The 23,804-nt window shown below is 42.9% G+C and overlaps 1 protein-coding gene across 1 annotated transcript in view; it reads left to right on the top strand.

Annotated features, from left to right (window-relative positions):
• Positions 1–23,804, top strand: part of GALNT10 (polypeptide N-acetylgalactosaminyltransferase 10) — a 242,081-nt gene that overhangs the window by 132,300 nt on the left and 85,977 nt on the right. Inside the window, exon 4 of the mRNA XM_010344608.3 lies at positions 14,078–14,244. Coding sequence (XP_010342910.3) covers positions 14,078–14,244 — 167 coding nt within the window. The remainder of the gene's footprint in view (positions 1–14,077; positions 14,245–23,804) is intronic.

The raw sequence follows: 23,804 nt of genomic DNA, 5'->3' as shown, positions 1-23,804 counted from the left end.
TCAAACCTACATGTCCATTTTATAAACGAAGAAACTAAGGAGGTGTTTGATAACTTGCCCAAGGTTATATAGCTAATAACCTTTGGTCTTTTTGACTCCAAGTCCACACCAAACTACTTCTGAGAAAAGAGAACGAATATTGAATGGGCATGAGCAAGCATATTTAGGGCATCCATATTTTTATTAGTGGGAGTTTTTAGTTGCTGAAGTTCATTGAATCTTCTTGAAGATTCTGCTTCTCTAGGCTGCGTGGTCAGCTCCCCATGGACTTGCCAAGCCAACAGGCAGCACTTGGAACATGATGGCAGACATTCGTTCCTTTAAACTGTGTGTCTGATTTAGATTTGTTATTTATATCCAGGGTCTCCAAAAGATTTTCTCTTTGTGTTGGGACTAAACTGAGGAGCCAGGTCCACCTCCCAGCTGGCCATGTGGTCTGGGATCACCAAGCAGCTCCTCTAAGCCTCACTACCTTACGTGGAAAACAGAAGAGTTGGACGAAGCCCCTTCCAACTCCAGTTCAACCCAGCAGCTATTCATGGCCTGCTTGTTAATGGCAAGGCACAGGCCTGGGCACAAAGCTGTGACACTGATAATACCTCAGTCCGTGCCTGTCTAGGCTGTTTTCATTTTGCTGTCACCTCACAGCCATACACAGGAAGGTAGAAAAAAATTATCATAATTTATTCCTGTTTATGTTATTTGCCTATCCCCTACAACCCTGATTAGACTCCGTATCCCACGGAACAGGAACAATAGCTTGTTTCCTGCCATTGTAATTCCAGGGCTTAGCATGGTGTCTGTCACATGGTAAGTGCTCAGTGTATTACATTTCTTGAATACCTGATGCAAGGGAGTGAGCTAATGAGAAAGTTTTGAGTCATGAGCTGGCCAAAGCCTGAGGTACCAAGAGTGGGATTCTTGTCCACTAGAGCACTACTCTTCTGTGAAGCCTTCCTGAAGCCCCATGCCCTTCCTGGGTGGCCAGCTCTGATTCTGAGAGAACTGAAATCAGGAGCTGTGAAATCTTTGCTGAGTTGTCCTCCACATTTGCCCATCCCCAAGAACAGCCAGCTACTTATCCCTCCACATGGCTGTTTTAAATGTACTGTCTCACCTGGTTCTCATGACATTCTCATGGTGTTACAATCCCCATTCCTTAGATAAGAAAACTGAGGCTCAGCATGGGATAGGAACTTGCCGGGGTCTCACAGCTGCAAAGGAACAGAGTCAGGATTTGAACCCAGTTCCAGAGCATTCTTACTCCCTTAGGCACATACAATATTGGTTTTGTTCAACTGACTTGCATTTCAGTTTGGTCTGTGGATGGTATCCCGTGCTAGGGAATTGAATGTATGTTATAGTTCCCTTTTAAATGATTGGATTGTTCTATTTCAAAGTTAACTCAGAGAGAAGATTTTTGAAATGCTTCTCTTGTATTTTGACCTTTATTTTCTAGTGCTCCAGCATTAACCTCTGGTGGTACATCTTAGTATATACTATCTTATATGTCTTTGTGTCCCAAGATCTCAGAATCCTTTAGGGAATGTTAAATTAGGGGCTGTTGGGTCACAAACAAGCTGAGTTATTTCCCTTTCCTCCCAATCCCATTATGGCCCTCTGCCTAGGTCACTTTCTCCTGGTCAGTGAATAAGCAAAGTTCTCCTGCAGCAGAGAGCCTGCCCACTTCAGATCAGAGGTAAGGTCTGGGCAACAATTGTGCCTCTTTGTCCTTCAGAAGCCATCACTGGGTCCAAAACAGATTCATTTGACTGAGTGTACCTAGAGATTATCTACTTATATCTGCAAAGATTCTTCTACTTGCAAGTGACAAAAACCTAACTCAAGCTGACTTAAAAAAATGTATCGGTTCATATAACTGAAAAAGCCAGGAATAGTCCTTGGCTTCAACCATAGATGGATCCAGGTCCCCAGCTGATGCCACTAGGAATCTTTCTCTCGAACTCTTGGCTTTGTTTTCTACTCTTTTAAATTCATTCTGAGGCAAGGAACAGTCCACATGGTTGCCCCATGCAGACCAGAGGTATATCCTCCCATGTTCGATCTCAACAGAAAAGAGCTTATGTCTTTCCCAGTTGTCTCAGCAAAGACCTTCTCTGATTTACAGGCACCTTTCCTAGACCTATGTGTAACAGGGCTGGAGAGGTGAGATGCTGTGTCTGGCTAAGCCAGGCTCCTTTGCCCACCCTCAAGGCAAGAGAGGAGTCAGCTCTACCCCAGCCCTACACAGGTGAGGTATAAGAGATTCCCCAAGGAAAATCAGGTTGCTGCTACCAAGAGAAAGAGAAAGAATACAGACTTGCCCATTCCCTCATTGACATAAAGGGAAACTGAGGTCCAGCTGGGACCTCAGTTGCATGAATTGTTGACTTGGATTGTTGCATGGCAGAGCAAAGGCTCTTAGAAGCCACCAATTCTGACACCTACTTAGTTTCCTCAATATTTGTTTTTTACCTAGTCATTCTTATTTTTTGCTTATATAATTAATAGGATTGATAAATTAGCCCTATAAAATACTAATATATGTTAAAGACAGATGGGTTTAAATCTGGGCTTCATTTCTTACCAGCTATTTGACCGTAGGCAAGTTTCTTCTCTGTAGCTTGTTTCTTCCTCTTTGTAATGAGAATTATATTCCCTACACTGTAAGATTATTTTGACAATTAAATGACTTAATGCATATCAAGTGCCTACAGCACTGCTTGGCATATTGGAAATCCTCAACAGATGTTTTCTATTATTGTCATTGTCACCTTCTGCCTTTTTTTTTTTTTTTTTTTTTTTTTTTTTTTTTTTTTTGAGACAGAGTTTTGCTCTTGTTACCCAGGCTGGAGTGCAATGGCGCAATCTCGGCTCACCGCAACCTCCGCCTCCTGGGTTCAGGCAATTCTCCTGCCTCAGCCTCCTGAGCAGCTGGGATTACAGTCACGCGCCACCATGCCCAGCTAATTTTTTGTATTTTTAGTAGAGACGGGGTTTCACCATGTTGACCAGGATGGTCTCGATCTCTTGACCTCGTGATCCACCCGCCTCAGCCTCCCAAAGTGCTGGGATTACAGGCTTGAGCCACTGGGCCCGGCCTCTGCCTTATTTTTTAACTGCTTATCAGTATTTCATAGTTTGAATTTTTCATCCTTTATTTAATCTTCCCCTGTTGGTTGACATTCACTGTTTCTGTTCTTTTGACTATTTCGACGTGTGTCAATGAACATCCCCAACTGTGTCTCTTTGTCCCTGGGCTGTACACCTCTCACTTAGCTTTGCTTAGTCAAGGTTGGGACCCAATCAGACTGTAAACCAAAGGACAGTGAAAGTGCTTTTGCAAGAGAGAAAAGGTTTCCACCAACTCTCAGTTGTAAGATTCTAAACTCCACAGAAGTTTCTTCTTTCACATTACCTTTTGGGGTCAGAAGTATTGATTCAAGAGGACCTTCACACTGACGTTATATGCTGGAAGTTTCAGAGTGCCATTACTTTGACCCTCTGCTGAGGCATCACTCTGCCCAGTCCTGACCCCGGAGAGACTCTTCCAAGCACCTCAGGAGGCCATGCTGCATCTAGAAGCTCATAAAGACCTGGGTGCCATCTGGGGTGAGGGGAACAGAGGAAGGACACAGAAGGGTTTATTACTGCATACCATGTTGTAAAAACAAATACACGCGTGCAGAGGAGAACACAGAGAGGACACATCCCGAATATTGAGCAGAGGTCAGTCCCACATGTCAGTGGCAGGGCAGTGTGTTTGCTACTGTTAGTTTTCCTTTAAGCCTCTTTCTGTCTTCCAGACTTTTGTGCAGCAATCACTTTTGAAATGTTTTAAAAAGTATTGTTTTAAATAAATACTACCTGGATTTGAGGCATGAATCCAAGTCATTTGCCCCTCTGAGCTCCATTTTCTTCATCTGGAAAACGGGGTTAGCACTCCCTGCCTCATCTCCCTCATTTGAATATGGCACAGATTAGAGGGGAGAGACGTAAAAGTGCTGTCTAAACTGTCAGGCATGATAAGCCATGAGGAAGCAAAGGTTACTGTTGCCTGGCCCACAGTGGTAGCCATGCCCAGCCTCTTTGCAGTGGGAGCAGTGCTCTAGGCCCCTTTTCCTGTGGCTGCTTTCTGAAGACATGTGGACGAAAGGATGCTTCTTGTTTATCATACTCAAAAGAACAGGGCACACTCCACCATCCAGCGTTGAGATCCTAAAACATAACAAGTAGACAAGTCTTAAGTGAGGCTGCTAAGATGGGGGCGCCACTGGTGTGAGTGGCGGCTTTCTATTTTTTTCTGTGCCGTCCCTGGGTCCCCTTTGTCTGCTGTAATCTGCAGCCAAACAAGAGGCAGAGAAAAGGGGCTCTGTTTGGACTCTCAACTAGCAGGTGGCTTGTGGGCAGGTCTCTAGAACCAGGTACCCTGCTGGATACTGGAGAGATTAATTTGAGCAGGTCACACAATTTTTTATTTAATCAAAGAAACTCTACTAAGCTGGGACCAAACTAATGACTAGTGATCATGGCAAAAGTCGAATTTAAGTTTTGTGTTTATTTAGAAAATGGCTGGCTGGATAGAGGAGAAAGAGAGATCAAAAAAACTTAAAAAGAGAGGCACACGTTCAGGGCTGTGATCCAAGCTGAGCCTTTTATTTGAGTTCTGAATAATCTTTAATTCCATGATTGAATTAAATTAGAAGTGAATTTAATCTATTGTGGTTTTGTCTACTTCCCCTAATGCATGATGGTGTTTGTGTGTCTACCGGCAGGCTATAAGCCTAGCTCTGGGCTTGGAGTGAGTAAGGGCTTTCTGCTGTGTAATAGCTATATTGTATTTCACCTGTGGACCCTAGGCAATTTATTACAGCTAACACCGCCCCCTCCACCCACAACCCTGCTTCAATCAAGCAAGCCTCCTGTGAAATTAGATGTTAAGGCAGGAACTTTTGTAGAAAACCAGATATCACCAGTCTTTCTTGGCCGCAAAGGATTCAACCAAGTTAAGGAAAGGGGATTTTTAAGATAGAGTCCTTTCATTTATTTGTGAAGGCCAACATAATGAAGTTGGAGCAGGTTCCCAGAGAATGCTGGCTGAAATGATCAAAAGGATTAGAGAGGAGGGGAGGGGGCAGAGGAGAGCTGTGTGGGGACTGGATAAAAAGAGGCCAGCAAGATGGAAGAGCAAGAGAGGATGTGAAGGAAGTCTGGAAGGTCCCAAAGGGAGAGAGGCTGACTTTTCCATCAGAACTGGACCACTGGAATCGGGGGTTTTGTTCACACAGATGGAATTAGCTCTCTGCCATACTGCCAAGGGTTCCTTCCTGCCAGGACTGCAAGGGTTAAGTCAGGGCAAGGTCATATCTGCCTCCCACAGTTTCCTTTGGTGCCTCTAGAAGAGGTACAAAAACTAAGAAGTTTTTGGACTCTGACCTGTTTTCCCCCCAACATTTCTTTCTGAAAAATTTCAGACATGAGGAGAGTTGAATTATATGATAAACACCCACATTCCCACCATGTCGATTCCATAATTAGCACTGGTTTACTTACTTGATCACATCCCCATCCAGCCCTCTCTCCACCCCTCAATCCACTATACTTTTTGTTGCATTTCAAAGTAAGTTGCAAAGAGACTGCTGACCATTTTGACCGCTGAACAGTAGACTGCAGTGGCATACAAAGAGATTTTGTTATGTATATTGCCCTGAGATGTCACAAGTTTCTCCCCAAAACTTTTTTTTCCCCTTGAGACAGAGTCTCTGCTCTGTCACCCAGAGTGCAGTGGCACGATCTTGACTAACTGCAATCTCTGCCTCCCAGGCTCAAATGATCCTCCTTCCTCAGCCTCCCAAGTAGCTACAGGTGCCCACCAATATACCTGGCTGTTTTTTGTTTTAATTTTTGTAGATGAGGTCTCACTATATTGCTTAGGCTGTCTCAAACTCATGAGCTCAAGTGATCCTCCTGCCTCAGCCTCCCAAAATGCTGGGATTACGGGTTTGAGCCACTGTACCTGGCCACCTCCAGAACTTGTTACCAGTCTCTGGAACCCCTTCCTTTGGTGGTTTTTACTTCCAGGCTCTCAGATTACAGCATCTCCAGGGACCAGGGAGCTAACATGAGGAAATGAAGCAGCTGAAGCTGCCCAGGTGTGAGGTTGTGGGAAGTGTGGAGAACTGAAGTATCTAAAGAGCACCTACCCCCTAGAGAGGGCCACCCACTGTCACCTCCAGCCCACTGCTGTTGCATGAGACTCTGAAGTCAGTGTTTCCCAAGATTAAGAAAAACCAGAAATGAGGGGTTTTGTGTGTAATCCTCCACTTTTTAACTGTTTGCAAATTATGTTTACACCCTGGGCAAAAGGGTATCAAGGACGACCCCTCATGTATTTGTTTTCTATAGCTGCCATAACAAATTACCATGAATCTGGAAGCTTAAACAACACAACACATAATGTATTCTTACCATTTTAAGCAACACAGAGGTATTCTCACAGTTCTGTAGGTCAAAAGTACAACGTGCGTGGGTCTCACCAGGCTAAAATCAAGGTGTCAGTGGCAGGGTCACCTTCCTTTCTGGAGGCTCTAGGGGAACCTTGCTTGTCTGGGTTGAAGACTGAGGCTCCTGTTCCCTGGCTGTCTATCAGCTGAAGACTCTTCCCAACTGCTAAGGGCTGTCCACCTTCCTGGGCTCATGACCCCATTCCTCCATCTTCAGAGCCAGCAATCGTGGGTGGAGCCCCTCTCATAGTTCAAATCTCTGCTGCTTCTATCTCATCTTTTAATGTAGACAGAAAGGTTCTCTGCTTTTAAAGACCCCTTGTGATTACATTGGACCTACCTGGATAATCCTGGCTCCTCAAACCCATCTCTAGGTCCTTAACGTCAATCATGTCTGCAAGGACCCTTTTGCAATATAAGGTAAACATGTTCACAGGGTCCGGGGATTAAGTCGTGGCCATCTTTGGGGGCCGCTACTCTGCCTGCCACACCTGATTTCTGACTGGAGACACAGGTGGGCAGTTGTTCTTTCTGAGCCTGCCTGGTCCTCAGGTTCCCTCTTCTGGGCCCTGGGAAAATCCCCTATCCTCCCAAAAGAGCCAATGTCCTCAGCCAGAGCTCACTGTGTTGGTGCAATTCCTGAGACACTCCCTCAAGCCTGGACTCTGGCCTCCCTGCAGCAAGGGCAGGAGCATTTCCTGCAGGAGAATCACACTGCCCTATAGCTACAAAGCAAGAGACATGTAGACTTGGAGTATGGTATAAAAAGACTGAAGGTGAGCTCTGGGGTCATTTATTCATTTAGCAAATATTTGATCACAGACAGTGTGCCTGGTACTGTGCTAGGCTACGCATAATGGGGGAATTTCCCTCTTCATGGAGCTTATATTCTAGGGAAGAAGACAGAGAGGTAGAGAAGTAAACACCTTCTCTGTGCAATGAAAAAAATATTATATATATATATATATATATATATATATATATATATATATATAAAGTGCAATGAAGAAAAGAATAGGGTGCTAGGAGACAGAATAGGGCTCAGCAAACTTTTTCTGTAAAGGGCCAGGTAGTAAATGTTACAGGCTTTGAGGGCCACATGGGGTCTCTATTGCATAGTTTACTTTGATTTGTATGTTAGCACCCACCTATAGTCCCAGCTACTCAGGAGGCCGAGGTGGAAGGATCACTTGAGCCCAGGAGTTTAAAACTGCAGTAAGCTATGATAACACAACTACACTCCAGCCTGGACAATAGAGCAAGACCCCATCACAAAAAAAAAAGTAAAAGTTATTTTAGCTTGAGGGTCACACAAAAACAGGCTGCTGGATTTGGCCTTTGGACCATAGTTTTGGCTAATCTTTGCCATGGAATATCAGGAGGGACCCAGCTACAGCTGGGGAAGCAGGGGCTGAGAAAGACTTCGGTGAGGAGGCGACCCTCAAGCCTAGGACATGGAGGTATGCGGAGCACCAGCCAGGCAGTTAGGTGATGTATTTGAGGGGGCAGGTGTGGACAGGGAAGTCAGGGGAAGCCCTGCTCACATTCAAGGGAACCAAGAGGAAGCCCATTTTTTGGCGCTTCTCTGCCTCAGCAGGTTCCTTCACCTCGCTGAGCCTCCTTGTGTCCCTTCCTCCTCACAGGCTTGTTTTGAGCATGACCTGAGATCCTGTCAGTTACTGAAACCAGGTGTGGCAGACAGAACACTGCTACCACCCCCTCCAGTGTCCGGTGCTTCAAGCCCCATCACGGGGGCAGAGCTGTGTTACACTGTGGAGTGCTGCAGCACTGGGAATTCCACCTTCCCCTGGGGGGCCGTTTCCTCTGCCTTGAGCCTCAGCGCCTTCTGTGAAATGGGAATGGAAGCCCTACTTTGCCTGCTCCCTGGGGCTCTTGTGAAAATTTGGATGCGAAAGTGGCCAGTGGCTGTCAGCCTCATGGTTGAGAGGGCAGGTTCTGGGGTGAATACCAGGTTCAGAGCCTACTGTTACTAGTCGTATGACTGCCTACGTTTCTACACCGTCTCTGTGCTTCAGGCTCATTGTATGTAACATGGGGAAGATAATAATGCCTTCCATTTGGGGTTCTGTCAGTGTTGGAGTGGGAAGGCAGCACTCTGCGCAGATGCAGTGTGCCCAGATGCTGGCAGGTGGGACAGTGGGCACCTCACAGCTGTGGTTTCCGCTGGGAATTGCCCTAGACAGCCTTGCTCAAGGTTATGGCCCCTCCCAATGACTAATTGAGGCTTGGATATAAAGGCCAGGCACCTTGTCTCACTCTAGGACCACTTAGGAAGGCCTTCTCAGCTATAGAGTTCCTGGTAAAATGGGCGGTGAGGCTCCAATGCAGCCACATGGGGCAGCTTCATCCTCACTTCTCCGCCTGTCTCACCTCCTTACAGGTGAATCTCCCAGAGTGCTCCCCAAGAAGCCATCAAAATATAATTTTTCATCTCAAGATCTGTTCCCAGGGAACCCAAGCTCTACCGGTTATGAATGTGAATATTTTGGGGTAATGATTCTCAAATTTGAGTGGGCATCAAAGTCACCCTGGGAACTTGATAAAAGAAAAATTGCTGGACCCCACCCTGAGAGTTTCTGATTCAAGTGGTCTGGGGTGACCAGAAAATCTGCATTTCTAACAAGCTCCCAGGTGATGCCACCACTTTCAGAATCACTGTTATAGAACTCAGTAAGTTGCTCCCCTCCTCTTATTCCTCTTCCCACCTAAGGCTAAATCATAGAGCTTATTTAAAGCAAATTGATAAACTTTATTTCTGTAAAATGGTCTTGGTGTGACCAAATAGACTTGCTTAGAAAGAAAGAATGCAAGAATCAACCATAAAATAAAACACAGTCCTAGAAGGAAGGAAAAAACAGATGAAGGATATAGAGATCAAAGCCAGAAATCTTTGAATTACCTGGTTTTTAGATTTGACTTGGGAACCATGTAAATATTTAATATAATTATAAAAACAAGATTAAGTCAAAATTAAATGCAGAAAGCAATCCCTAAAAATAAAGAGCTAAATGAAATAAATGAGCCCAATGTGTGTGTTAGTGGCCTAACCATACAGAGAGGAATTATTTCAAGTGGCTTAAAAACATAAAAATTTGACTGTAGATTCCTAGTTCCATCTACGCTAGAGACAAATATCTTAACTTTTCTGTAATCATATTGTTAGCCATAATATTAGTATTGTTTTCTGAAACTATTATATATTGTAGAAAAAAGCAAATAAGTAGCTATATTAATGTTAAGAATTTATATTTTTAGCAAAAGAGATACAATAAAATCAGACAAAGACATAATAAGAAAACTATAGACCCTTATGAGTATTGATGCAAAAATCCTCAACAAAATACTAGCACACCAAATTCAGGAATATGTAAGAAAGATTATACACCATGACCAAGTAGGATATTGCAGGAATGCAAGACTGGTTTAGCGTATGAAAATCAATGGAACTGCATCATATTAATAAAACAAAGGACAAAACTTAGATGATCATCTCAGTAGATGCAAAAAAAAAAAAAAAAAAAAAAAAAAAGACAAAATCCAGCACTTCTTTCTTCAGGATTCAAACACTCAGCAAATTAGGAATAGAAGGGAAGTGCCTCAAGCTGATAAACTGTGTCTTTGAAAAGCCCACACTAACATCTTACCTACTGTTGAGAGACCGAAAGCTTTTCCTCCCAAGATCGGGAAGAAGATAAGTATGGCTGCTCTTGGCTTCTGTTTAACATTGTACTGGAGTCACTAGTCAAGACAGTAAGACAAGAAAAAGAAATAAAAAAGCATCTATATTGGAAAGAAACAAGTAAAATTTCCTTTATTTGTAGATGATATTACCTTGCACGTCGGAAATTCTAAGAAATTCATACAAAATTACTAGAACTAACAAATATGCTCAGCAAGATTGCAGGATACAAAAATCAATTGTATTTCGGTACACTGACTAGCAAAAAAAAAAAATCTGAAAATAAAATATACATTTACTAGCCATTTTTCCAGAGAAGATGTATAATTGGCCAATAGGCATATGAAAAGATACTCGACATCACTAGTCATTAGGGAAATAGAAATCAAAACATAAGGAGATACCACTTCACACTCACTAGGATGGCTATAATCAAAAAGATGGACAATAGCAAGCATTGGTAAGGCTGTGTAGAAATTGGAAATCTCATTTCATATTGCTAGTGGGAATGTGAAATGATGCTATCACTTTGGAAAACCATTTGACAGGTCCTTACAAAGTTAAAAATGAAATTACTTTGACCCAGCAATTCCGCTGTTGGCTATGTACCCATAGAATTGAAAACATGTCTACATAAAAACTTGCACATGAATGTTCATTGCAGTGTTGTTTATAATAGCCAAAAGGGGGAAATAGCCCAAATATCCATTAATTGATGAATGGATAAATAAAATGTGGTGAATTCATACAACGGGGTATTTTTCAGCTGTGAAAAAGAAATGAAGCACTGATGCATGCTACAACATGGGTGAACTTTGAAAACATTACACTCAGTATAGCCAGACACAAAAAGCCTCAAATATAAATCCATTCATATAAAATGTCCAGGATAGGAAAATCCATGAACACAGAAAGCAGATTAGAGATTGCTAGCAGCTAGCTGGCAGGAGGGGAAGATGAGGAATGACTGCTGGTACACACAGGGTTTCTTTGGTGTGATGAAAATGTTATGGAATTAGACAGTAGTTATAGTTGCACAACTCTGTGTATATATTAAGAACTACTAAATTATAAAAGAGTAACTTTTATGTCATGTGAATGTTATCTCAATACAAAGGAGATACAATATAAAATTCAAGTTCAGTAAAACTCAGTAATTCTAGATGTTAAATATAAAATTTCTGCTTAAACTCATAATGTATTGTTTAAAATATATTTGTACCAGCCTGGGCAACTTGGCGAAATCTCATCTCTACAAAAAATACAAAAATTAGCCAGGTGTGGTAGTATACACCTGTAGTTAGCTACTCAGTAGGCTTAGGTGGGATGGCACGAGCCTGGGAAGTGGAGGTTGCAGTGAGCCAAGATCATGCCACTGCACTCTAGCCTGGGTGACAGAGTAAGACCCTGTCTCAAAAAAAATAAAAAATAAAATATATTTGTAGTCTGACCACTGGAAAGGCATAGAAACTATAACCAAGCTAGTAGTAAGGAACACCTTTAGTGCTTAATAGCAGTATCACCATTGCAGCATCTGCATGGTGATATTGATGATACTAAGGATTAAAGGTTCCTTGGCAGAATGGCTGATTTCAGCTTAGGGCAGGAAATGTGCGAGTTAAGTCTGGGGAATCTTGTCATATCTTTTATCAGAAAACAAGGAAGCTATCAGTACCCTGGTTATGTCCAAAGGACGTAGGAGCCAACCTGGGAAGACTCCTTTTGGCTAAAGATGGGTTTTATGGGAACCAGTAAGAGTAGTAACTGCATTAGATTGAAACACATTAATTATGTTTCCATTTATAAGTTAACATAATTGACCATCTTTGAAGGATGTTAGGGAACCAACTCATTCTAAAGACTTGTAAAGAACTGAGAACTTACACTGCCTTTCCTGTACTTTGGGGTGAACAAATAGTTGATGTGGTAAGTTTTCTCTAGGGAAGAATTTCAGCTAGTAAATGAAGACAGAGTAATAGAATTAGAATGTAATCATTTTTCAAACTCCTGATAAATCAAATATTTGGGCCTCGATTATCACAAAAGGAAACACAACTGGACACAGTGTGTCTCCTGAGGGATCCCTGCACCACCACCTATGAAGAGGCTGTCAGAACAGCTCATTGAATTAGGTCAGGCTTATAGATCTACATACCAGTTGACAAGAACTGAAGGAGGACAGAGGAACGGTTTAAAGGATACCACAGAGATGCAAGCGGCAAAATGCAGACCGTGGGAACTCCTGTGGGATAAATGGCCCAGTTTCTTCAACAAACAAATTGAAGGGGGAAAAAAAAGGAGGGCAACTTATGTATAAAAGAGACTTAGGAGACCCATGAGCTGTATGCAGTATGTGGACCTTGTTTTGATCCTGTTTTAAACAAACGAACTATAAAAAGATATAAGATCAGGGAAATTTGAATGCCAACTAGATATTTGATGATATTAAGGAACAATGTTAATTATTCTGGGTGTTACAATGGTATGAAAAACACACAAGGGGCAGGGTTTTATATATATATGTATATGTATATGTAAGAATTATATATATATATATAATTCTTCTGGGTGTTATAATGGTATGAAGACATACAGGACCTTGCATCCCTAAGCTTACCATGGGGCTGGTGGAGACCAGAGCCCAGGGAGGGAAAGAGGAGGCACTGAGCCATTGAAGCTCAGTTTACTCTTCCAAACTCATGGATAAATCGTTTCTCCTCCATTGGAGAGGAAGGTGTAATAGGAAAAAACAAACTCACTGTTTTTCCTCTCTACTTACACATGCAACACAGAACACTTCTGTGGCCAAATGTGTGGGGCAGGGAGCAGGGGCTCCCCCAACAAGCAGTTCTCTAGCACCAGCTGGATGTCCTGTGATTCAATTCAATTCTGCCACTACCAACCTGGAGTTAGAGTCAGATCCCACAGGTAAGGCCTTTGTCTCACAAGATCATCCCTCACCCCCTGACTTCAGATGCCATTTGCAAATCCAGACCTCAGAGAAGTCTGACCAGCTGGCTTTTGGGTTCCAATAACGCCCTCCTTGGATTTGACTGTCTTCCCAAGTGGCTCGCAGAACTCAGTGGAACATGTTTACCAGTTTATTATGAAGGATATCAGAAAGGATACAAATGAACAGCTAGATGAAGAGTTGCATAGGACAGGGTCTGTGGGAAGGACCTCCCACATTCTTGTGGAGGCCTCATCACACAGGCATTATAGATTATCATCAAAATCCCCAGCTCCTGTCCCCTTCCTGGAGGATGGTAGGGTGGGGCTGAAAGTTCCGAGCTTCTAATCATGGCGCGTTCTTTCTGGTGACCAACCCTCCTCCTGGAGCCCATCAAGAGTCACCTCATGAGAACAAAAGATGCCTCTATCACCCAGAAAATGCCAAGAGGCTTAGGAGCTCTGTGTCAGGAGTTGGGGCCAAAGATGAAATATTAGAACGTAAGATTTTCCTAGCACCCCTATTGCTTAAGAAATGACACGTTTTAGAAGCTCTGTGCCAGGAACCAGGGACAAAGACCAAAGTCTATAGTTCTTATTATAAATCACAATATCACAGCTGGACAGAGAGGCCAGAGTGTTATTGAAGGACTGTCCTCCACATGAAATCACGACTATTCAAAGTCAGGGAGGTATTTTATACATATCCCTGGGTGCTGTGGTATATGTATATGCAGAGATTGGAGACAGGACTTCGGGACATTATGTAGAAGTTTCTGTGTTACCAAGGTCTCCCTGGATTTAACTCATTCCCTAAAGTGTGGAGAGGAAGTGGGATTTGTAGTTAGCCAAACCCTGTGCCTGAGTTCTCTTGGCAGGATGAGAGCTGATCCTGCCCTCTGCCTCCCTTTGTATTTCTCTCTAGCTGCAACAGCAAGCACTACCTGGAGACACTTCCCAACACAAGCATCATCATCCCTTTCCACAACGAAGGCTGGTCCTCCCTCCTCCGCACCGTCCACAGTGTGCTCAATCGCTCGCCCCCAGAGCTGGTCGCTGAGATTGTACTGGTCGACGACTTCAGTGATCGAGGTAGGATCTGACCCACCCAGCCTCCCACCCACTGCGCTTCATCTGGCGACTAACCAAAGGGATGGCAGGTTTTCCCTTTAACAGCATCAACATATAGGCCATCATTGGCTGAATGCTTGGACTTGCAGTGTGCACACATTCTCTCATTTAATCCTCACAACTCATGAAGTGGCTGCTATTTTTATCCCCTGTGTATCCGTTTAGAAATGCATTAACTGAAAAAAAAAAAAAAACTTGACAAACATAGCTCAAAGAAGTGTAAGGGTTCATTCTCTCATCTGTCTCTATCTATCTATTTGTTAAATATTGCATAACAAGAGATTCAGGACTGGTACAACTGGCTACTCAGGGCTGTCATCCAAGAACCAGGCTGTTTCTTTATTTCTGCTTCCTCATCCTCATGGTCACAAAATGGTACCTCTGGGAAGTCTCCCTTTCAGGCAGGAAGAAGGATGGAGAGCAAAGGGCACAAAGCCTTCACCTGTCAAGGCTTTGCCTTCTAATTCTGGAAAGTGTCCCTTAGACTCTCAGCCAGATTTCTGACGTCTGGGCACCACTCTCTGCAAGGGAGGCAGGGAATGTGAGTGTTCTTGTTTGTGGCCTCTTTGGTGAGTTAGGAATGGGAGAAATGGATTGGAGATGTCAAGTAAGCCCACCTGGGATTGCAGTTTCTGCAACAGCATTTTACAGATGAGAAAACTGAGACTCAAAGAAGTTAAGTGACTTACCTTTGGTCACAGAGTTCTCAGATGGTAATGTGGTGACCTGTCTGTCTGGCCCCAAGCATGTGATCTTAGCTACATACAGAGCCTCTTCGCTGTGAGTCTCACTCTGTGGAATAACTCTCCGTCTTGGGATGCAGAGATAGGGCTAAAAGTGAAATCCAAGAAGAAATTGCCCTTCATCCTATGGCCTCTAGCTTATTATTTGCATTAAAGCTTTCACCAATTGCAGCAAAATCAAGAGAAACCCTTTCCTCTTCTCACCTTCCTGCAGAGGCACTAATAAGCAGTGAAGAGAGGGAGTATGCATGCACTCCAGAATAATTGCAGCTGACAGCTTCAGGAGCGGCTCACCTGCCCATCGCCCTATTTTAATACCACACTCGTAATTACATGCCTCCAGTACAGAGGCCTGAGAGAGAGATAGAGAGAGAGAGAGAGAGAGAGAGAGAGAGAGAGAGAGAGAGAGTCTGGAGTGTCTGTGTAGACATTTAACTCAGTTCTTACCTTATCCCTAAAGTCTTCCCTGCCTCTTGACATGTACTCATTCTCATGCCACCCTTTACATTTCCTTCCTTTCTCTTATCACTTATCACAGGTGGAATTAAAATACGTATTTGTGTGAACACTGGTGTGTTGTATGTCTCCCCTACTCGACTGTCTGTTCTGATTGCAAGGACCACCATATTTGTCTTGTTCACCACTGATCCCCAGCTTCTTAGGCATACAGTAGGTGCTTAATATTATGTTTGATGAATGAGCAGAGCTCGGTTCTTCAGTTTTCTTAGTACTTCCACCTTGGAAGTGCTGATGGTAAGCCTCGAACACTATATGAGATTTATCAGTATCCACAGAGCGAGGACTGTGAGCCCACTGACAGTGGGGTTATGCCTTCCTTGTCCAGCTGTTGGGCAGAGAGCCTGGCAATGGCTGTCTCTGATCCTGGCCCTGCCACATACTGTCTCTGTGACCTTGACCCAGTCACTTCACCTCTCTGAGCTTTAGTTCCTTCATCTATAAAATGGGATCACAATAGTACCTATGACCTCTTAGGTGGCTATGACCATCAAATGAGTTAATAGAGGTCTATCAAGTGCTTAGGACAGTGCCTGGCACAGAGTAAACATTAAAAATAGACATCTGAGCTTGGTATCATTTCTGTTGTGGACATTACTTATGATTGGTGTGCAGGAAGGGGAGTCAGGGATGAGTGTACAGAGGAGCATGCCCAGGATGGATGTGTGGGTGTAGGTACGTCTTTCCTTTCTACAGGGAAGAAGATTTTTGCAAATTGTAAAACACTGAGCAAATGGCCTCTGGTCCCATCCTCAGCCTAAATTATCTCCTTGTCCCTTCATCCCTCTCTTTATAATAGCAGCCCCCATTTTGGGGAGAACCTCAATATGCCAGGCCCATGTATTCTCTCATTTATTCTTGACAGCAGACTCTGAGGGAAGCCTTGGGGTCCCTTGTCTCAGATGAGGAGCCCAGGCTAAGTAATTTGCCCAAAATCACAGGCCATGGAATGGCACCCCTAGGCCTGTGGACTCAGCACCGAGGCCCTGGCTCCACTACTGCCTCTTGCTCCCTCTCTTCTGCTTTCCCTTTCCCAGTCTCCTCTCCCAACCTCATCTTTCTCCCAGCATGGGCTGCCACCCACAGGCCAAAGGCTCACTGCTGGGCAGTAGAAAGGAAAAAAAATGAGCAAATTGATCAGGTGATTAATTGATTTTCTGCAACATAAACAGCCTCCGCCACCTGGGGACAAACACCTGGCCTTCCCTCAAGTAGGGGCTGCCTGCTCCGAGCAGGCTTCTTGTTGCACTCTCTCAGGGCCACAGCAGTGGCAGTGAGGGCTGTGCTTACTCTCTCACTCCCTGCAAAGACCCAGCCACAGCAGGACTGTCTGTCCTGGAGCACAGCACACACCATGCTCTGTCCTGCCTCAGGATCCTGTGCTCTTCCTTTGCTTGAACAGCCTCTTCCCAGCTCTTCCAACAGCTGGCCGCCCTCATCCCATCGTCATTTAGGCCCCACCACTACCATTGTTCACCATGCTGCATGCACAGTTACATGGCTGTTTGTTGAGCTGTTTATTCATTGTCAGTCTTCCCCCACCAGACCACTTGTGGTCTAGAAGGAGGTGATTAATAAATATTTGTGAATGAGTAAATAGACGCATGAGGAGAGAGAGAGGAAATGTATGGCAGCTACCCATGCATACAGAAAACCATCACCAGCAGCAGGGCCATCTTCAGCCAGCGAGACAGATGCGGCTGTGGAAGACACTGCACTTTCTGCAGGGACTGGTGCTGGCCCACGTCTGTGTTTTCAGGCTCAGGTCCCTGTAACCTGTTTTTCAGAAGTATCAGCTGCCCTGGGGTTGGGCTTGCAACACTCAGCAGGATCCGCTTCTGGGCATCACAGGGCATCCGTCCTCCAGAGATGGAATAAACCAGACATCAGCCAGATTCAAAACAAGCATCTCTCCTTGTTCAGTTAGAAAAGAATTTCAAGATCATCTAGGTCAGTGGCTTTGTGCCTGCTCCTCAAAGCAGCAGAGGCCTCAGAGACGTCTCAGGAAACGCTGTGAGAGTATGGAGAACCTCATAGGCACACTTGGGGTTCAGGTACCTCTCCTGACATGGTCTGTATTTACTTTCTGAAAAAAGTGTTTACTAGGGGGAGTCCCACTGCTAGAAAAAATATGTGAAAACCACTATGTTACACAGCCTTCCCATTTTACAGATGGGAAGCCCAAGGCCTGGAGCTGTAGGCAGATTTAACCAGGAGCACACCACTAGCTGGTTGCAGAAGAGGGACAAGACCCCATATCTGGGTCACAGTGCAGCTTTTTGCCTCCTCACCTCAGCTGGTTAAGTGACACATCTGCAGAAATGCATTCTTCCTTTCTGCTTTCAAGGGTACTTCTTAATAAATTACTTTCCCATTGTATTAAAGTGCATACTTTTTGCTAAAAAGAATTCATCATCAAACATGTTAGTCCTAACCTATAATGGTTTGCACCTCTAAATATCCCAGTTTCCTTAGTGTTGTACCCAGTGGTAAAAGATAATAGAATAACTCCTCTCCCCTACAAAAAGTGTAACAATCTTGACAAAGAAAAGATATGACCACTTCATAAGGTCATTCTTTAAGTGCATCTGTTTCTCTAGAGAGCAAAAATATTAATCCAATGTAGTGCCATTCCCAAATCCTAAAAAGATAGAGAAGAAAAATAATGCTGTCCCATTTCACAGATGAGAATGAAAACCGAGACCCCCCCCCCAGTCACTGCCCCTTTTTCTCAACCAATCAAGCACCCAGCCCAGAGAACTCCCACCTCACTCCCCTCAGTCTTGCACCTCGGCTGTCATGTTTTGCAACCTGCACTTTTCAGAAAAGCAATCATTCTTGTTTCAAGAAGAAATTCTCAAGGCGGCTTTATAGGAAAACTTTCTCTGCAGTGATTGTTTTAAAAATGAGATTTGGGAGGAACAATTTCAGAATTATGGAGAGGCCTGTCTAAAGTATGGCAAATATGGACCATCCTAAAAGACAGATTTCTCTGGGCTACACTAGCAGAGGCTGTTCTCAGAGCTGAAATTCATAGATGATAACTACAAGCTAGATTGGTACTGCCTAGCAGAAGGCATTATCCTCTGAAATGCATCTCCTCCAGGATCCTCAGGGCAACTAATTGTAATTCAGCTAAGGGTCGAGACCTCGGGTAGGAGACAAAATTGGAGCAAATGAATTCTCGAAATAAGATCCAGAGCTTTGTGCAGGCAGCATCAGGGGCTAGAGTGGAAGCAGACGCTGACACCAGAATAATCTGGGCCCTGCTTACAAATAGAACACTACGATTTGCCAGGGGTGTCCAAAAGCTCTTCAAATGTATGAGCTTTGCTCAAGGATTAGGAGGACATTGAGGTATTTTTGCACATGTGGAAGGGAAAGGCGGGGATATAGGCTGGCAGACCTGTCCCGGGGTTGTACTGCCTGGCTGGCATGTTTTTATTAGGAAAAAACAAGAGAGGTCTTGTTCATTTGTTTGTTTTTATTTCCTGTTCTCCTTAGCCTTTCCACTTTCAAGCAATATTGTTTTTCCAGAAAAAATAGATATGTGGTAATGGAAAGAATTACTGTGTTTGGATTAACTAGAGGCTGCCTGGAATGATATGGTACAAAGTGACAGGCTATGGTATGATCTCATTGACAGCCTTTTCTCCAGCTAAATTCCCTTTCTACAAACAAGCATAGGGAATGGTTCCCAATAGAAGCTCTTAGCAGGTGTTTGCTGAGCTGTTGATAGGTCATTGGCAATGATTGGTGCTGGAAGGAGTATGGACGATGCTGGGCCCATTAACTCACATGGTAGTGAGCTCAGCTTGCCCATGAGGCCAGGGTCAGTAGTCCTCTTCCTATGACGGACTTATTAACTCTCACCTGCACTCTCACACCATGTCAGTCATGGGAACACATCACGGAAATCCGCTTTGCCCCGCCTCTCTCTGCATTTCAACACATCACTCTTGACACTGCCTGATAAACGTCTATTCTCCATTTCTTGTCTTCTCTCCAGCAGCCTTAGTTCGCTTCCGATACCACCACAACTTGTTGGAGTGGCCATTTCCCGCCTACATTTTATTGCTTGGGTTCTTTCACCTTCTTGAGTTTTTTGTTGCTTGTTGTGTTTTTCTGTATGTCTGTTCTGATTTATCAAAATAATTCGTGTTCATGTATTCAGCAGTATTCACGACATGACTCTGTGCCAGACACTGTACTTTGTGCTATGATATGAAGAATCAAATAGGCTTCTCTCCACAGCTCCAGTAGGCAAAGAGGAGGTAAGGGGCAATTGTAAGACTGTGAGACTGTGAAACTGTGAAATACATGCTACCTGGTGAAGGTCCAGGCAATGTAGAGTACAGAGGACGGCAGGGCAGACTTCCTAGAGAAAATTCCAGTGAAATTTAATCCAAAGGGTTATAGATATTACTCCTTAGGGTTAGGGAAGGAAATAATGTTTTAGGCAGAAAGAGCAAGACAAGTGTAGGCTGGAGTTGAGGAGAAAATGTGGAAAGTGCAGAAAGAGCCGTCCATGACCTTATCACCTGGAGGCAATTATTAATATTTAGGCTGTTTCCCCTAGTGGTTTTTGTTTTAATAGACTTTATTCTTTATAACAGCTTAGGTTCACAACAAAATTGAGTTAAAAGTAGGTAGGTCCGTGGCCATACTACCATGAACATACCCCATCTCACCCGAAAGTACAGAGTTTCCCACTATCAAAATCCCATACCATAGTGTTACCTCTGTTACAATCACTGAACCTACATTGATAGATCATTTTCTCCTAAAATCCATAGTTTATATCAGGGTGCACTCTGGTGTACATTCTGTGGATTTGGACAAGTGTATAATAACATGTATCTATCATTATAGCATCTTACAGAGTAGTTTCACTGCCCTAAAAATCCTCTGTGCTCCACCTCTTCCCCCCTCCCTTTCCGTAACTCTTGGCAACCACCAATCATTTTACTGTCACTGTAGTTTTACTTTTCCAGAATGTCATGTAGTTGGAATCATACAGTATATAACCTTTTCAGATTGGCTTTTTTCACTCACTAATACATGCTGAAGTTTCCTCCATATCTTTTTATGGCTTGAGAGCTCATTTCTTTTTAGTGCTGAATAATGTTCCATTGTCTGGATATACCACAGTTTGTTTATCCATTCACCTACTGAAGGACATCTTGGCTGCTTCTAAGTTTTGGCAAAGACTAATAAAACTGCTATGAACATTTTGTACAGGATTTTGTGTGGACATAAGTTTTCAGCTCATTTAGGTAAATACCAAGGAGTGTGATTGCTGGATCATTTGGTAAGAGTATGTATAGTTTTATAAGAAACTGCCAAATTGTCTTCCAAAGTGGCTGTACCATTTTGCATTGCTACCAGCAGTGAATGAGAGTTCCTGCTGTTCCACTTCCTCGCCAGCTTTTGATACTGTCAGTGTTTTGGATTTTACCATTCTAATAGCTGCTTAGTGGTATCTCACTTTTACTTTTATTTGAATTTTCTAATGACATATGACATAGAGCATCTTTTTGTATGCTTATCTGCCATTTGTAAATTTTCTTTTTGTTCTCAGTGTTTTATCATTTCTCTTTTCTTTTTCATACCCTGCCAGTTCTCTCCCAGTCCCACCCCACTGAGGAAATTCTTGTTCACAGTCTGGTATGTATCATCCCAGACCATTCTGCATAATCATACTAATATGTAACAACATGTAATAAGAACTCATATTTATTGAGCTTCTACTATGTGCTTGGTGCATTCACTCATTTATTCACAGCACTGTGATCGGTTCTGTCATGCCTGGTGTGAAAACCATAGTAGTCTCAATGATATCAGACCTCTTTTTTCTAACTATAGATTTACTATTTTTGCCCCCATTTTCCAGATGATAAAACTGGAGCACAGGTTGAGCAAGCTGCTGATGTGTACTTAGCTCAAAGAGGCGGAGATTTGGTTTAAAATCATCCATTCTGATTCCAGCACCTTTACTCCTAAGCTTCACATGCTTTTTCTCCCTCTTTGAATGGGATCATACTGTACACATTTCTTTATAACTATTATTTTAAAGAAATATTTATTCAGCATCATGATCAGACTACTGCATTTAGCAATCAGCTGCATGGTGCAAAAAAAAAAAAAAATCGACATTAAAACCCTTTGTTGGAATGCATTATACTTTCCACAGAACAGAGGCTAAAATAACCTGTTATACAGTTAGTCACAAATACAGTTCTTGAGTTTTTCGCCCATACACATGAGTATTTGTCTAAAACATGTCTTCTTCATAGCAACTGGGCCTTGCCACCACTGTATTTAGCTGAGTTCACGAATCTGATATAACCTGTATATTCCCTGTCACCTCTCTGGCTCTTCTCTCCTGCTAAGGTTTGTTTTCTGGCGGTAATTAAAATCTTGCACCACTGCCACAGCTACTGCTGGTACTGGAAACACCATAGCCACCTTGATTTCATGGTTTGGCAAAGTATTGGCCTCCACCACCATAGGGGCCAGACCTTCTGCCTCCAAAGTTTCCTCCGTTCATGAGTCCAAAATTTGAAGACTGTTATAATTGCCAAAATCACTGTAGATTTCATCGCCTCCAGAATTGCTTCCATCATTACCAAATCCATTATAGCCATCCTCACTGCCACTGAAGCCACCATGACCACTGAAGTTTCATCCACAACCAAAGTTTTCATTCCCACTAAAACCACCTCCATGACCACCACCAAAGTTTCCAGAGCCACTTTGACCTCTTTGGCTGATGAAGCACTAGCCATCTCTTCTTTTGAGAGGGCTTTCTTACCTTCACAGCCGTGCCACTCACAGTGTGGTATTTCTGAAAAGACAGTCTTATCCATGGAGCCATGGTCATCAGAGGTCACAAAAGCAAAACCCCTTTTCTTGCTACCACCTCAGTCAGTCATGATTTCAGTCACTTCAGTTTTTCTTTTTTTTTTTTTTTTTTTTTTTTTTTTGGAAATAGGGTCTCTCTCTGTCACCTAGGCTGGGGTGCAGTGGTGCATCATACCGTATTTTCCTTTTGACTAATTAGCATGTGAATTGCAGTGATATAGAATGTGTAATTTTCTTTCTTTTTTTTTTTTTTTAAGAATAAAGAAGAGGAAGAAAGAGAAAGAGGAAGAGGGAGAGAGGATGGGGGTATTGCTTTATTGCCCGGGCTAGAATGCAATCTAAATATGGGTATGCCTATAATTGTCCTTAATAATGGAGACATAAAAGAAAATGAGGGAAGAGAATAAAAACAAGGAGCCAACCAACATTTCGTTTAAACTTCTAAGTTGATATGATGTGGTACCGATAAGAGTGTATATTTTGTATATTTAAAGTGGAGAGTTCTATAAATGTTAATTACATTTACTTGTTCCAGATCTGAGTTCAAGTCCTGAGTATCATTGTTAATTTTCTGTCTCATTGATCTGTCTAATATTAATGTTGAAGTCTCCCACTATTATTATGTGGGAGTCTAAGTCTCTTTTAAGTCTTGTATGTCTGCGTATTCCTGTATTGGGTGTGTATATATTTAGGATCTTTAGCTCTTCTTGTTGTTGCATTGATCCTTTTATCATTATATAATGTCCTTCTTTGCTTCTTTTGATCTTTGTTGCTTAATTGTAACTTCTGCTTTTTATTTATTTATTTTAGCTCTCTGTTTGGTTGGTAAATCTTTCTCCATCCCTTGTTTGGAGTCTTTGTGTATCCTTGAATGTGAGATGGGTCTGGATGCAGCATACTGATGGGTTTTAGTTTTTTATTCAAATTGCCTGTCTTTGGATTGAGGGATTTAGTCAATTTAAATTTAGAATTAATAATAATATATGTGAGTTTAATACTGCCATTAGCTGGCTATTTTGTGCATTAGTTGATGTAAATTCTTCATTATATTGATGCTCTTTTTGATAATTTTTTTAGAAAGGCTGATACTGTTTGTTCCTTGCTATGTGTAGTGGTTCTTTCAGAAGCTCTTGTAAAGCAGGCCTGGTGGTGATGAAATCTCTGAGTGCTTGCTTATTCACAAAAAACTTTATTTTTCCTTCACTTGTGAAACTTAGTTTGGCTGGATGTGAAATTCTGGGTTGAAAGTTCTTTTCTTTAAGGATGTTGAATATTGGCCCCCACTCTCTTCTGGCTTGTAGGGTTTCTGCTGAGAGATCTGCTGTAAGTCTGATAGGCTTCCCTTTGTGGGTAACCTGACCTTTCTCTCTGGCTGCCCTTAGTATTTTCTCCTTCATT

Source organism: Saimiri boliviensis, chromosome 1 (assembly GCF_048565385.1).
Source record: "Saimiri boliviensis isolate mSaiBol1 chromosome 1, mSaiBol1.pri, whole genome shotgun sequence".
NCBI classification, from domain to species: Eukaryota; Metazoa; Chordata; class Mammalia; order Primates; family Cebidae; genus Saimiri; species Saimiri boliviensis.
The sequence above is the reverse complement of the archived record's forward strand: the minus strand, read 5'-3'. Positions and strand labels throughout refer to the sequence as shown.